The sequence below is a fragment of the Trichosurus vulpecula genome, chromosome 2, assembly GCF_011100635.1.
Source record: "Trichosurus vulpecula isolate mTriVul1 chromosome 2, mTriVul1.pri, whole genome shotgun sequence".
In the NCBI taxonomy this organism is placed as follows: domain Eukaryota; kingdom Metazoa; phylum Chordata; class Mammalia; order Diprotodontia; family Phalangeridae; genus Trichosurus; species Trichosurus vulpecula.
In genome coordinates this window covers 16,149,232-16,161,795 of record NC_050574.1, presented here as the reverse complement: position 1 = coordinate 16,161,795, position 12,564 = coordinate 16,149,232, and the positions used below count along the sequence as shown (strand labels likewise).

Genomic DNA, 12,564 nt, shown 5'->3' with positions numbered 1-12,564 from the left:
GGCCACTCCGACTGGCTTTTTATTTGGCTGTCCTTAGTTAGGTATGGTGACTGGGCTATATATCAAAAAAGCTCAGCCTGCCTGCGTCAAGGAGAGGCCTTCTAAGGCATTGAAGAGAGGAGACCCAGCGGTTGCCCCACAAGAGCCAAAATACAACCATATAGCTGAGGAAAGGAGATACCTAGCAGAGAAGGTGTTATATGCTAAGAGGACACAGGCAGCCCTTCAAAGCCACAGGTTGTTCCTGGGGCACGTGCCTTTTCATGTGTGTTCCCTAACAACACATTCCCTTCATGTGCCTCGGTCTCACCTCTTCTATGTGTGTCTTTTGTCACTGGTGTAGTAAGTTGTGGGAGGCTGTATCCTATGTGCGTTTTCTTAAGTATTTTATTTTAAACTAATGTGTTTACTTTGAGTCAGTGGAGGATCTTGAGCTGTGGTTTGGACTGGGTACTGTGACCCACTATCTACCCTGGGGTCATTTTTTTGTTTTCTGGAGAGACTGAGAGGGAATGTCCCAGATCCCACCCTTGGTTTTTCTGTATCTTCTGGCCAGCTGGAAACCCCTTATGCTAATTTTACTAATGAGGAAACTGACAATCTGAAAAGTAACTAGCCCAAGGCGCTGGAGGTGAGACCCAAGTCTTTTGATTCCTATCCAGGAGCTTTCTCTACTTCAGGCTGTGGTGATGGAACAGGAGAGAAGAGACACTGATGAGAGACAGGGCCTTGCTATGACAGAGAACGGCCAGAGATGACAACCTTGATGCCGTTCTCACTGAAGATAGAATTTTTATTTATTTTCAAGGAGACTGAGGGGCTGATGCAGGCATCCTTGCCTCTCATTTCTGCTACTGCCTTCAGTCTGCCTCTTTGCCAACCCCTGTAGCCTAAAGCTGCTGGGGGGGCCTCAGGAGGTAGAGAAAGTGAGCCCTTCGAGGCACAGGGTGGAGGTGCAAGGGGGCTTCCTCGTGGGCTCCCTCCCGAAGCCCATCCCGGATAGCCTGAAGCCGGTGACGCTTCTCGCTGAGCCAGCGGCTCCCAGCTCGGCTCTCAGCTCGGGCCATCCGATGTGGCAGCCTGACGATCCAGAAAGACACTCTGGGCTGGGCTTCGGCATGGGAGCTGCTCAGTCCACTGTTGGGAAGAGGCTGGGGTGGTTCATTCTCCTCATCTTCAGGTGCCTAGAATCACAGAAACACAAGGTCTCTGAACTGAAAGGGCCTTCTGTACCTGAGCAGGAATCCCCCAAGACATTATCTTGAAAGGTGGACGCTGAGCCTGCCTTTGCTTGAACACTTCTTGGGATGGTGAATTCACTGCCCCTTGTGTCCAACCCTAACTTCCTCCTTCCTATTTCTGCCTCTGCCACCTTCACCTACTGTTCCTGAGCTTACCAGCTGGGGCCATGCCTTCACAAGCTTCAAGGAAGGGAAGAGAGAGGTCTCCTGACCCTTTCCTCTACTTCACTCCATTTCTTTCAGTCCCGTCCCTGATTACTAGAGATATAGAAGCATGGACAAAGGTGAGAGCAACATAAACTTGTTCCTTGGTCTTGCCTCTTGGTAGGGGGACCCTCGAAGACAGAGTGTTACAGTCCCCCCATCTTTTCTCCTTGGACGCCACAAGTGTCCAACACTGAAATTTACTGGGCAACAGAAGCATCTCTGACCTTCCAATCATCCTCCACGTTCCCTTCTGAAGGCTCAATTGCAGCCACCATCTTCTCTGAAATCATCACATCTCCAGTCCGATTATCAGTCACCTGTGTGTATATGTGTATAGTATGGTGGTTGGGGGGCAGGCAGAGAATGAAACCCATTCCATTTACCAACGCCTTTTCTGCCCATCACCAAATTTCCTTCTCAGCTGTTACCAGTGCTGGCCAAAGTCATAGTCTAAGAGGTATTGGGCCAGAGTGGGAAGGAGCAGAGATGGGTGGCTGGCTAGAGTTAGCTGGGCAGAGACATGGGCCTGGGAGGCTGAGAAGGGGCAAGGAGGCTGACCTTGTCTATCTGGTGGTGACTGTAGACAGTGCTGTTACCCAAGTGATGTTGTTTCTGGTCCTCATTGTGGTAATTGGGGGGGAGGCTCCTAAAGTCCACCGAAGGTGTCATGAGGCTGTCCACACCCCGAAGCAGATCTTCCTGGGGAAGCCCCACCCAAGAAAAGAGGAAGATAGGAAGCCAGGGGCAGGTGGAAGAGAATTCAGAAAGGACCATGGGGAAATCAGTGGAATGGAGTGAACCCTCCTCCAACTCTTCAGTCTCCCTCTCATAAGTTGCTCCTCCCATCCTCCCTCTTTCTGATTCTGTGCCTCCAAACTTGTGGCTTTTCTCCAGCATCCCTAGCCAGTCTTTTCCCCTATTCTCTATGCCTAAGCCTCAGTCCCTCTGTCCTCTCATCTTCCTCTCTTTCCTTCTCTCTGAACATCACCCCCCTCCCTCCCCCACCCAGTCTCTTTTGTACCTTACCCTTACCTTCCCATCTTTTACCGTCTCCTCCACGGCTGAGTCATCTTTGCCCTTCCCCATCCTTTTGCCTGTCAGCTCCTCCCACCCCTTCCCTCATCCCTGCTTTACAATTTTGTCCACCTTGTCCTTGTACTCCCCCATCCCTCTGAACCCTCGCGTCCCCGTCTGCCATCTCACTCTCAGTTTCTATCGCTAGGACCCTCTGTCACAGCCCCGAGGAAACATTTCACCAGTATTTGTTGCCTGGCTGTCCCCTTGTCTCAGTCCTCCACATCCCTCGGCCTTCCTTCTACTCACGCGAAGGAGGAGGCGGTTGAGGCTGCGGAGGAGGCTGTGGATGCCCAGCAGGCCCAGGGGCCCCAGCTCCGGACCTTCGGAAGTGTCAGGCCCCCCGGGGGCGTGATTGTGCCCGTGGGCATGCTCAGGGACGGAGATGGGTGCAGCTTGGTCCTCGGGGGTAGATGCCACGAGCAGGAGCAGCAGTAGCAGGGGCTGCGGCCACATGGTGGGGCGGGGCCTGAGTGTGGGAAAGGGGCGGAGGTTGGAAGCCCCGCCTCCGCAGACAGGTCCCCGCCCCTCCCCAGGACAGACTCCTCTACCTTCCCAACCAGGTGTCTCTGCCTGGACCCTGGCACTCAGACCTTCAACTGTGAGACACCCCACAGAGGCAGGCTGCCAACCAGGAGAACTGTCAAGCCACCCCGCCCCCCGCAAACCGCCCTGGCCCGTGCCCCGTCACGCCCCCTCTGCGGCTCGGGCCACTTCCCTCTCCAACTGGGTTCCCCCCCACCCCAGGACTTCTTAGAAACTCCCCTTGGAGGTGATCTTGCGCGCGGGCCCACGAGCCGTGCTTCTTGCGCCTGGGCCCTATGCCCCACCAGGGTTTGGGGCTGCGATCTATTTGGGGGAAGGGTCCTAAAAACGGTGTAACCCGATTGGATAGGAGGAGGCCGGGCCAAGGGGTCGGGAACATCCAGTCCTCCGAGAACCAGCCGTCCAGGACCTCCAGAATCTACGCACTTCTGCTTCCTCCTAGATCCGGGCGTAGTCCTTCCCGGTGCCACCCACGACCATCCCGGCCTCCAGTCCGTCAAAGACCCGGGCACCACCTCCCTCTGTCCCACCACCTTCCAGGACCCAGGCTCGCCGATCACGATCACCAGCTCTTGCCCTCAGGGATCCAGGCGTCCCATTCCACAGAAGCCCCTTGAGACCCACGTATTGTGTCTACCGGTTCCTACCCAGTCACTGGCCTCCGTACCCAGTCACTGGCCTCCGCACCCTGTCACTGGCTCACTCCTCTTTCTCAAGGACCCACTCGGCCTGTCCCCCTAGGCCTTTGCTCTCTCAGACCCGGCTCGGTGCTCGGGCCCAGACGACTGCTGACCGTGTGCTGAGGGGGCACAGGAAATGGGCATTGCCCCCTCCCCCAACTGAGCGGAGGTCACAAGAGGCCTAGAGACGTCACAGAGAGGGCCCGAGTGCAGGAGAGCCCCTCCCCCCTCATTCTTGAACGGGCCACCTCCCGAAGGCTTTTTTGGTTCCCCTCCACGCCCTAGCTGTTAACTCTTCCCTGGTCCTCAAATGAGCTGGTGACTGAGAGGCGGCTTAGAGTAGTGGTAGAGAGCCAAAGGCAGAAAGACCTAGATTCTCAAACCTAATCTCTGACACATAGTGGCAAGTCATTTACTTCTCAATGCTCTGGACAACTCTCCAGGAGTCTAAATTGCAGGGGTGGTTCCCACCTGCACTGGTGCTTTTCTCACCTGGAGGTTCCCCATACCAAAAAAATCCCAGGCCCATGTCCTAGCCCACCTTATCCACAGTGCCTTGTACACAGTAGGAACTTAATACATATTTGCTGTGAGTTGACAGGTACTGAATTCCCCAAAGTAGATACAATGCTACATCCTTTATTCCTTCTCAAAATCCCAGGTCTGGAAGAGAAGAGGCCTTGAGTTGAACCCAGGCTCAAAACCAAATCTTTACAATACATGTGACAACTGGCTGTGCAGCCTGGGCTTGAAGACCGCTCAGTGATGGCAAACTCACTATTTCCCAAGGGAGCCAATAAATCTTGAGCCCCCTCTCTCACATATACAACCCATTTGGAGGGATGAATGGACCTAGAAAGAAATGAGGTATAGGGCAGCCACTTATAGGCAAATGTGACCAGGGCACCGGCATGAAGGGGGATATGTGATCAAGTCACATGAAGAAGCGATTTATTATGATACTGGCATTCTTTACTATCATTTACTATACGTTTGTTACTGTCAAGCGGGTCAATAAACACTTGTTAAATGCCTGCTATGTGCCAGGCATTGTCTTAAGCACTGAGGGTACAAAGAAAGGCAAAAGACAGCCCCTGCTCTCAAAGAACTCACTGTCTAATGGGGAGACAACAGGCAAAGAACTATGTGCAAACAAGATATGTAAATTGGAGTTATTTAACAGAGGGGAGGCACTATCATTGAGGGCTATCAGAAAAGGCTTTCTATAAAAGGTAAGATTTTAGCTGGAACTTGAAGCCAAGGAAGCCAAGAAGCAGATGGTCATTGTGCTGCTCTTTGCTGGACCTCTTCCCTCTACCCCACAGTCTTGGTTATTTTATGCTGGTGTTTCTCTTCAGTTGTAACAATCTTCAGGGTCACCTAACACTTTGTCTAACATCCACTAAGAATACTGTGGTTAGTAAGCCTCTCCCCTGAAGAGGAGATGGTAGCTTTTTCTTGCTCTTCCTAAGCCTGCTACTGTGCCAGCCTTGGTAGTATCATCTACTGTACTGTCTTCAGTCTGCTGGAGGTGCTGTGATTAGGAAATTTTGCCTTATAAGAAAGGCTACAGTTCTCTGGGCCAGTATTCTTACTGGAAATGACTGTAAAGCATTCCTCAGTGCTCTGTCCATTTTATCAGCAAGGGGTCTTCAGCCAGACTGTCTCAGAATGGACAGAGGCCTCACTGAGGTCAGCACTGCCTTTTGCACTGTTCTGTTTACACTTGTTTGTTAACTGCTTCTCTTATGAACTCTCCTCTGAACAGCCTTGTCTTTGATGGTCTGCTCTGAGTCTCTCAGGTATGTTCAGAAACCCATTTTTTTTCTTAAGTCTTATCACCCCCTAAACTGAGGTCAGTATCCCCAGGACTCCACAACCTCAAATGGAAAGTCAAGTCAAGCCAGTCATTTATTAAGAGTTAACTGTGCTTAAAGTGAGGGGGTTGGACTCCGTGGTCTCAAAAGTCTTTCCCACTTTGAGATCCAGGATACTTTGACTTCCAAAAGATAAAAGCACTCATTAGCTGGCTCTTTCCAGAGAATTTCTAACACCTTTTAAAAAAATTACTTTTTGGTGGCTATTATCCAAAATTTATGAGGGACTCTTCATCCTAGTGATCTCCCTCCTGAGTATATAGTGGAGAAGGACAAGAAAGGGCAGAAAAAAGCAGTATTGTTGGTGTCTTCAGGCACCCCTGGAGCCTGGTGGGATGAGAAGATCAGTCTGCTTCAGTGCATTTAAACACCCCTCTCTATCACATGCTGAGACTTACCTGCAAGGCTTTGGAGTCATTTGATACTCTGGAGGTAATTATGATTTTCATATTAATTGATATGATATATATAATGAATATACTCATAGATGAGATTTTTTAAGAATTGCCTCTTCTGGCTTGGGAGTCAGACTTATAATGCAGCTTGAAATGATCAATCAAACCCTTGACAACGCTCTCACAATCACTGTATTCTTGTGTTTCTGTACCTTAAGTGAAGTGAATCAAAGATTGTAGAACCTGTTCCTGTCGCAGAACTCTGGTCCTGTGACTCACCAAGTAATGATTCCCAAGGACCTGAACCAATACCATTCCCACAGAACTTCAGGATACCCATATTCCGGGCTTGTCATGAGAAACTACGCAGACCCTTGCAAACTGTTGTTTGCAATCCACCTTCCCCCTTCCTTTCTCATTTGTGATTTATGTATATAATCTCTGCCTTCACTACAGCAAGGTGGACTTCTGATCTGAAGAATTCCTGATTTTCAAATCTGTTCCTCATAATGAAACTAATTAATTAAACAGATACTTGATTTCTGGCACTTTGTCTCTGGCCTACTGTTTCATCATTCTCAGGTTAGAGACTGGCTAAGTAAAATCCTATTAATGATCCCAAGTGAGCAGGAGCCACCAGAAACCTATTGTATTTGCCAGGAGAGGACTCATGGATGAGACAATATCCCCCACATACAATGTCCCCCATGGAGACATTGGTTTCAAGGTGAGCCGTCTCTGAGAAGCTCCAGGACTTTGTCAAACTAATTAAGTATGGACTAATAACCATCTACTGATTTATTCTGACCTGGGCTGAAGGAGGATGCTCTCTGCCAGAGATGAGTAGCAGTACTAGGAAACTGTGAGTTTAGTATGAAAGAAGAGCTAGGGAAGACGAATGTGTATGCAGATGCCATATGGTCCCCTCACTTGAGTCTGAAGCTACAGTGATATTAAATGAACAGGGGAAAGGTTATTTGTGAAAGACAAGGAAACAGACCTTTGCCACTTGGAAGGGCAGCTTTTTGGCTGGCCAGATCCTGCCAGAGATCTTGGAACCAATCCATTTTGCCTCGAAGTCTTCCCCGCCCCCCACTGCTTCCCATTTCTCATTGTTTGCAGAGCCTATCCAGGTAAATTCCAAACACACAATCCATTCCTTTAACCTTGTCCAGGACCTATGAGTACAAGTGGAGGGCCGAGGTCATGATGCTCCATGAGAGGAGAGTGCTTGATATTTTGTAACCATTTTGCCTTACTCTTTTTAACAAACCAAAGCCTGTGTCTTATGAATGAAATTGCTTGATAGAGAGAAGGGAATTTTTCAGATGGGGGGGAGGTGAAGGCTAGAGTTAATGGATAATTTCATAACATGAATATTTCTGATAAATATTCCTTTTTCAGTCAATCAATCAAAAAGCCCTTTTTAAGCACTTGTGATGATCCAGACACTTTGCTAATTGCTGGAGTTAGAAAGAGAGGCCAAAGCAGTCCTTGCCCTCAAGGAAGTTCTATTCTAGTTTCCAAAGGCCTGGATCAATATTGAATCAATAAGGAGCCATGAGGAGCTCAGGTCAGTGACCCATGAGGCCAGCGCGGTGTCGATCTGAAAGTTTGGTTAAAAGAGGCAAACACCTTAGGTGATATATAAATTCATATTGCTTTATTCCCTTAAAGCTAGCAGATACATGTATACACGGAGCCAAAACCTAAATTTGAACTGCTTGATAAAAGAATGACAAGCCTTTTTGTATGTTTTAGGATAATGCCAACTCAGGATGTCTGTATCCCTCAGATTTATAGTTTACATATGTGTTTAACCATACCATGAGAAAGGAAGTTTCTTAGTTGAATAAGTGTTAAATACAATAAGATAAGACAATTGACAAAGTGTCAATTGAAATTAAGATGACAAGATATCTGCTTCCCCTGTATAGCATATGTCCAAAGGATACCAAGACAAGAAAAGTCACACTATTCAAGACAGTGTCTGTTCCTAGGTATCCTGTCCTTTAGTGGTTACAAACAGGAAGAATGCTTCTGGGCAGCCTTATCTGGTCTTAAAGTTGCCGACACAGAAAAAGGCATTTTTAGAGCAAAGCAAAGCATGTCTGGTTGATTAGCCCAGGCTCTGGCCCTCATTGGGTTTCAAATGATCTTGCATGACCATCAGTGGCTCATCAGGAATAGGCTAACTGTACAGGGTCACTAAACTGGTAAAGGAAGGGAATGCTATAGCTATGAGTTACTTAGATTTTAGCAAAGCTTTGCATCAAATAGCTCATGCTTTTCTTGGGGAGATGATGGAGCGATGTGGATGAGATGATAATATACTTAGATGCATTCAGCACTGCTTGGATGGTCAGACTCAGGGAGTCATCAAGGGATTCTTTGTCACTGTAGAAAAAGGTCTACAGTGGGGTGCTGAAGGGCTTGGCCCCATGCTGTTAATTATCAATGACTTGGATAAACACAGAGATAGTGCAAATGTTCATCACATTTGCAGAGGACAGAAAGGTGGGAGGAAGAGTAAACAATAGGTGACAGAGACAGGATTCAGTAGGCTCTTGGAAGGTTACCTTCTTGCCACTGCACCCTCTGAACCAGAGATTTGTATTAGGAGACTTAAGCCTTTCAGCACTGGAACTCCTGAGCTTCCATCTACCTTCTCTTGATTAGTGAGCATCCCACATGGTCCACTCTACCTAGCCAGCCCAGCCCTGTTTCATTTTAGATCCTAGTCATCTCCTCATCTCCCACCATGCATGTTCTCCCACCTCGATTTCCAGTTCTGGAACCGTAATCAAATCAAAACTGCCCCTGCTACTAGAAAGAGTGTTTCAATCTACTCCTCAATGTACTCCACTCACCACCTCTGTGACTGTCTAGGCTAAAGCTCCTTTCTCTGACCCCAATTCCCCTATATGTATTATTAAAATGTAAGCTTCTTGAGGGCAAGAACTGTCCTGATACTGTATTTGTATCTCTGGTGCTTAGCGTAGTGTTTGGAACATAAGTACTTAATGAATGTCTTTTCATTTATTTATTTCTTGTATTATTCATTGGGCTGAATCTTTTTTTTTTGCAAACTTTATTTAATTTATTTAATATATTTAGTTTTCAGCATTGGTTTTCACAAGAGTTTGAATTATGAATTTTGTCCCCATTTCTACCCTCCCGCCCACTCCAAGATGGTGTATATTCTGGTTGCCCCATTCCCCAGTCATCTCTCCCATCCCCCTTTCCCTTCTTCTCTTGTAGGGCAAGATAAATTTCTATGCCCCACTGCCTGTGTATCTTATTTCCTAGTTGCATGCAAAAACTTTTTTTTTGTTTTTGAATATCTGTTTTAAAACTTTGAGCTCCAAATTCTCTCCCTTCTTCCTTCCCCACCCACCCTCCCTAAGAAGGCAAGCAATTCAACATAGGCCACATGCATGTCATTATGTAAAACCCTTCCACAATACTCATGCTGTGAAAGATTAACTATGTTTTGCTCCTTCCTAACCTATCCCCCTTTGTTGAATTTTCTCCTTTGACCCTCTCCCTTTTCGAAAGTGTTTGTTTTTTGATTATCTCCTTCCCCTGTCTGCCCACCCTTCTATCGTCCCCCCTTTTTTATCTTCTTCCTCCTTCTTTCCTGTGGGGTAAGATACCCAATTGAGTGTGTATGGCATTCCTCCTCAGGTCAAATCCGATGAGAGCAAGATTTACTCATTCCTCCTCACCTGCCCCCTCTTCCCTTCCTACACAGCTGCTTTTTCTTGCCACTTTTATGCGAGATACTTTACCCCATTCTATCTCTCCCTTTCTCCCTCTCTCAATATATTCCTCTCTTATCCCTTAATTTGATTTTTTTTTAGATATCATCCCTTCATATTCAACTCACCTTGTGCCCTCTGTCTATATGTATGTATATATATATATACACACCTACATATATACATACCTAGACACACACATATGTGTGTGTATATATATATACATATATATATATACATACACACATATATATGCATATTCCTTTCAGCTACTATGATACTGAGATCTCATGAATCATACACATCATATTTCCATGTAGGAATGTAAACAAAACAGTTCAATTTTAGTAAGTCCCTTATGATTTCTCTTTCTTGTTTACCTTTTCATGCTTCTCTTGATTCTTGTGTTTGAAAGTCAGATTTTCTATTCAGTTCTGGTCTTTTCACTGAGAAAGCTTGAAAGTCCTCTATTTTATTAAAATCCATATTTTGCCTTGGAGCATGATACTCAGTTTTGCTGGGTAGATGATTCTAGGTTTTAATCCTAGCTCCATTGACCTCCGGAATATCATATTTCAAGCCCTTCGGTCCCTTAATGTGGAAGCTGCTAGATCCTGTGTTATCCTGATTATGTTTCCACAATACTCAAATTGTTTCTTTCTGGCTGCTTGCAGTATTTTCTCCTTGATCTAGGAGCTCTGGAATTTGGCGACAACATTCCTAGGAGTTTTCTTTTTGGGATATTTTTGAGGAGGTGATCTGTGGATTCTTTCAATTTCTATTTTACCCTCTGGCTCTAGAATATCAGGGCAGTTTTCCTTGATAATTTCTTGAAAGATGATGTCTAGGCTCTTTTTTTTGATCATGGCTTTCAGGTAGTCCAATAATTTTTAAATTATCTCTCCAGGATCTATTTTCCAGGTCAGTGGTTTTTCCAACGAGATATTTCACATTGTCTTCCACTTTTTCATTCCTTTGGTTCTGTTTTATAATATCTTGATTTCTCATCAAGTCACTAGCTTCCACTTGCTCCAATCTAATTTTTAAAGTAGTATTTTCTTCAGTGGTCTTTTGGACCTCCTTTTCCATTTGGCTAATTCTACCTTTCAAGGCATTCCATTCTTCTCCTCATTGCCTTTTTGGAGCTCTTTTGCCGTTTGAGTTAGTCTATTTTTTAAGTTGTTGTTTTCTTCAATATTTTTTTCAGTATTTTTTTTGGGTCTCCTTTAGCAAGTCATTGACTTGTTTTTCATGGTTTTCTCACATCATTCTCATTTCTCTTCCCAATTTTTCCTCTACTTCTCTAACTTGCTTTTCCAAATCCTTTTTAAGCTCTTCCATGGCCTGAGACCAGTTCATGCTTTTCTTGGAGGTTTTTGATGTAGGCTCTTTAACTTTGTTGGCTTCTTCTGGATGTATGTTTTGGTGTTCTTTGTCACCAAAGAAAGATTCCAAAGTCTGAGACTGAATCTGAGTGCGTTTTCACTGCCTGGCCATGTTCCCAGCCAACTCACTTGACCTTTGAGTTTTTCGTCGGGGTATGACCGCTTGTAGAGCAAAGAATATTTTGTTCCAAGCTTGAGGGGATGCACCGTTGATTTCAGAGCTATTTCTATACAGCCAGCTCTGCCACACCAGCACTCCTCCTGCCCCAAGAACCGCCAACCCGGACCTGACGCAAATCTTCAGCAGGCTCTGCCCTCCTGCTTTGATCTACCACTTAATTCCTCCCACCAGGTGGGCCTGGGGCCGGAGTAACTGCAGCTGTAGTTCTGTAGCTGCACCTCCCCCTGCTGCCCCTGGGGCAGTGGCTGAACTTCAAACTCTTTTCACTCTGTCCCCCGCAGCTTTCCCCACTAACCTTCTCTGTTGTCTTTGGTGTTTGTGGGTTGAGAAGTCTGGTAACTGGCACAGCTCAGTGATTCAGGGCACTAGGGCCCATTCTACCCGGCTCCTGGTCTGGGTGGTCCTGCCACCACCCACACTGGGCTCCGCTCCCCTCCACTTCGTGCGTGATAGACCTCATCCAGCGACCCTCCGGGCTGCCCCGGGCTGGAGCCCTGCTTCCCTCTGCTATTTTGTGTGTTCTGCGGTTCTAGAGTTTGTTCAGAGCCATTTTTTATAGGTTTTTGGAGGGGCCCAGCGGGGAGCTCACGCAAGTCCCTGCTTTCCGGCCGCCATCTTGGCTCCGCCCCCATCGGGCTGAATCTAATAAGAAGAAAACCAATAGGGATAATCATCAAATCATACAGTGGGTCACCAATTCAGGCCGGGGGAGGCAGCTTTAGAAGCTTGAAAGCCTCTAGGCCCGGGCTGTTAGTGGACCACAAGCTCAGCGTAAATCGCGCGCGTGGAATGTGGACAACGACATCTTGAGCCACATTGAGAGCAGCAGAACTAACAGGAACAAGGAGGCGTTACACCATCTGCCCTCGGCCCCATGCAGACCACATCTGCACTATGTGTTGTTCTGGGCACTTCAGTTTGGGACAGACATTAATGAGCCAGTGGGCATACAGGAGAAGGAAGTCAGAATGAAGAAAGGCCTTGACTCTGTGCCGCCTGAGGATCGGCTGAAGGAACTGAAGACATTTATCCTGGAGAAAAAGGGACTCAAGGCCGCAAGTTCCCCACCCCCTGGTCTAGACATTCGAATGATTATTATGTTGAAGAGGGATTAAATGGCTTCCGTTTGACCGCAGACAGCAGAATCGGAAACAACAGGTAGATGCTGCAGAAAGGAAAATATAGGTTTGAGGCATCTAGGTAGTGCTGCGGTGGAT

The 12,564-nt window shown here is 46.9% G+C and overlaps 1 protein-coding gene across 3 annotated transcripts; it reads right to left on the bottom strand.

The window, feature by feature from the left end:
• Positions 1–731: 731 nt before the first annotated feature.
• On the bottom strand, positions 732–3,930 carry DKKL1 (dickkopf like acrosomal protein 1). Of its 3 annotated transcripts, none has more exons than XM_036747761.1 (5): positions 3,074–3,243; positions 2,772–2,991; positions 2,007–2,147; positions 1,673–1,765; positions 732–1,184 (listed from the first exon to the last, which is right to left on the bottom strand). In XM_036747761.1, the coding sequence occupies exons 2-5, from the start codon at positions 2,976–2,978 to the stop codon at positions 891–893; spliced, it is 735 nt and encodes a 244-aa protein (XP_036603656.1). In that variant the 5' UTR covers positions 2,979–2,991; positions 3,074–3,243; the 3' UTR covers positions 732–890. The 3 variants fall into 3 exon arrangements, with proteins under 3 accessions (XP_036603656.1, XP_036603657.1, XP_036603658.1); XM_036747762.1 differs by lacking the exon at positions 3,074–3,243 and adding an exon at positions 3,736–3,930 and having other exon boundaries at positions 769–1,184; XM_036747763.1 differs by having other exon boundaries at positions 770–1,184; positions 3,116–3,222.
• Positions 3,931–12,564: the final 8,634 nt, after the last annotated feature.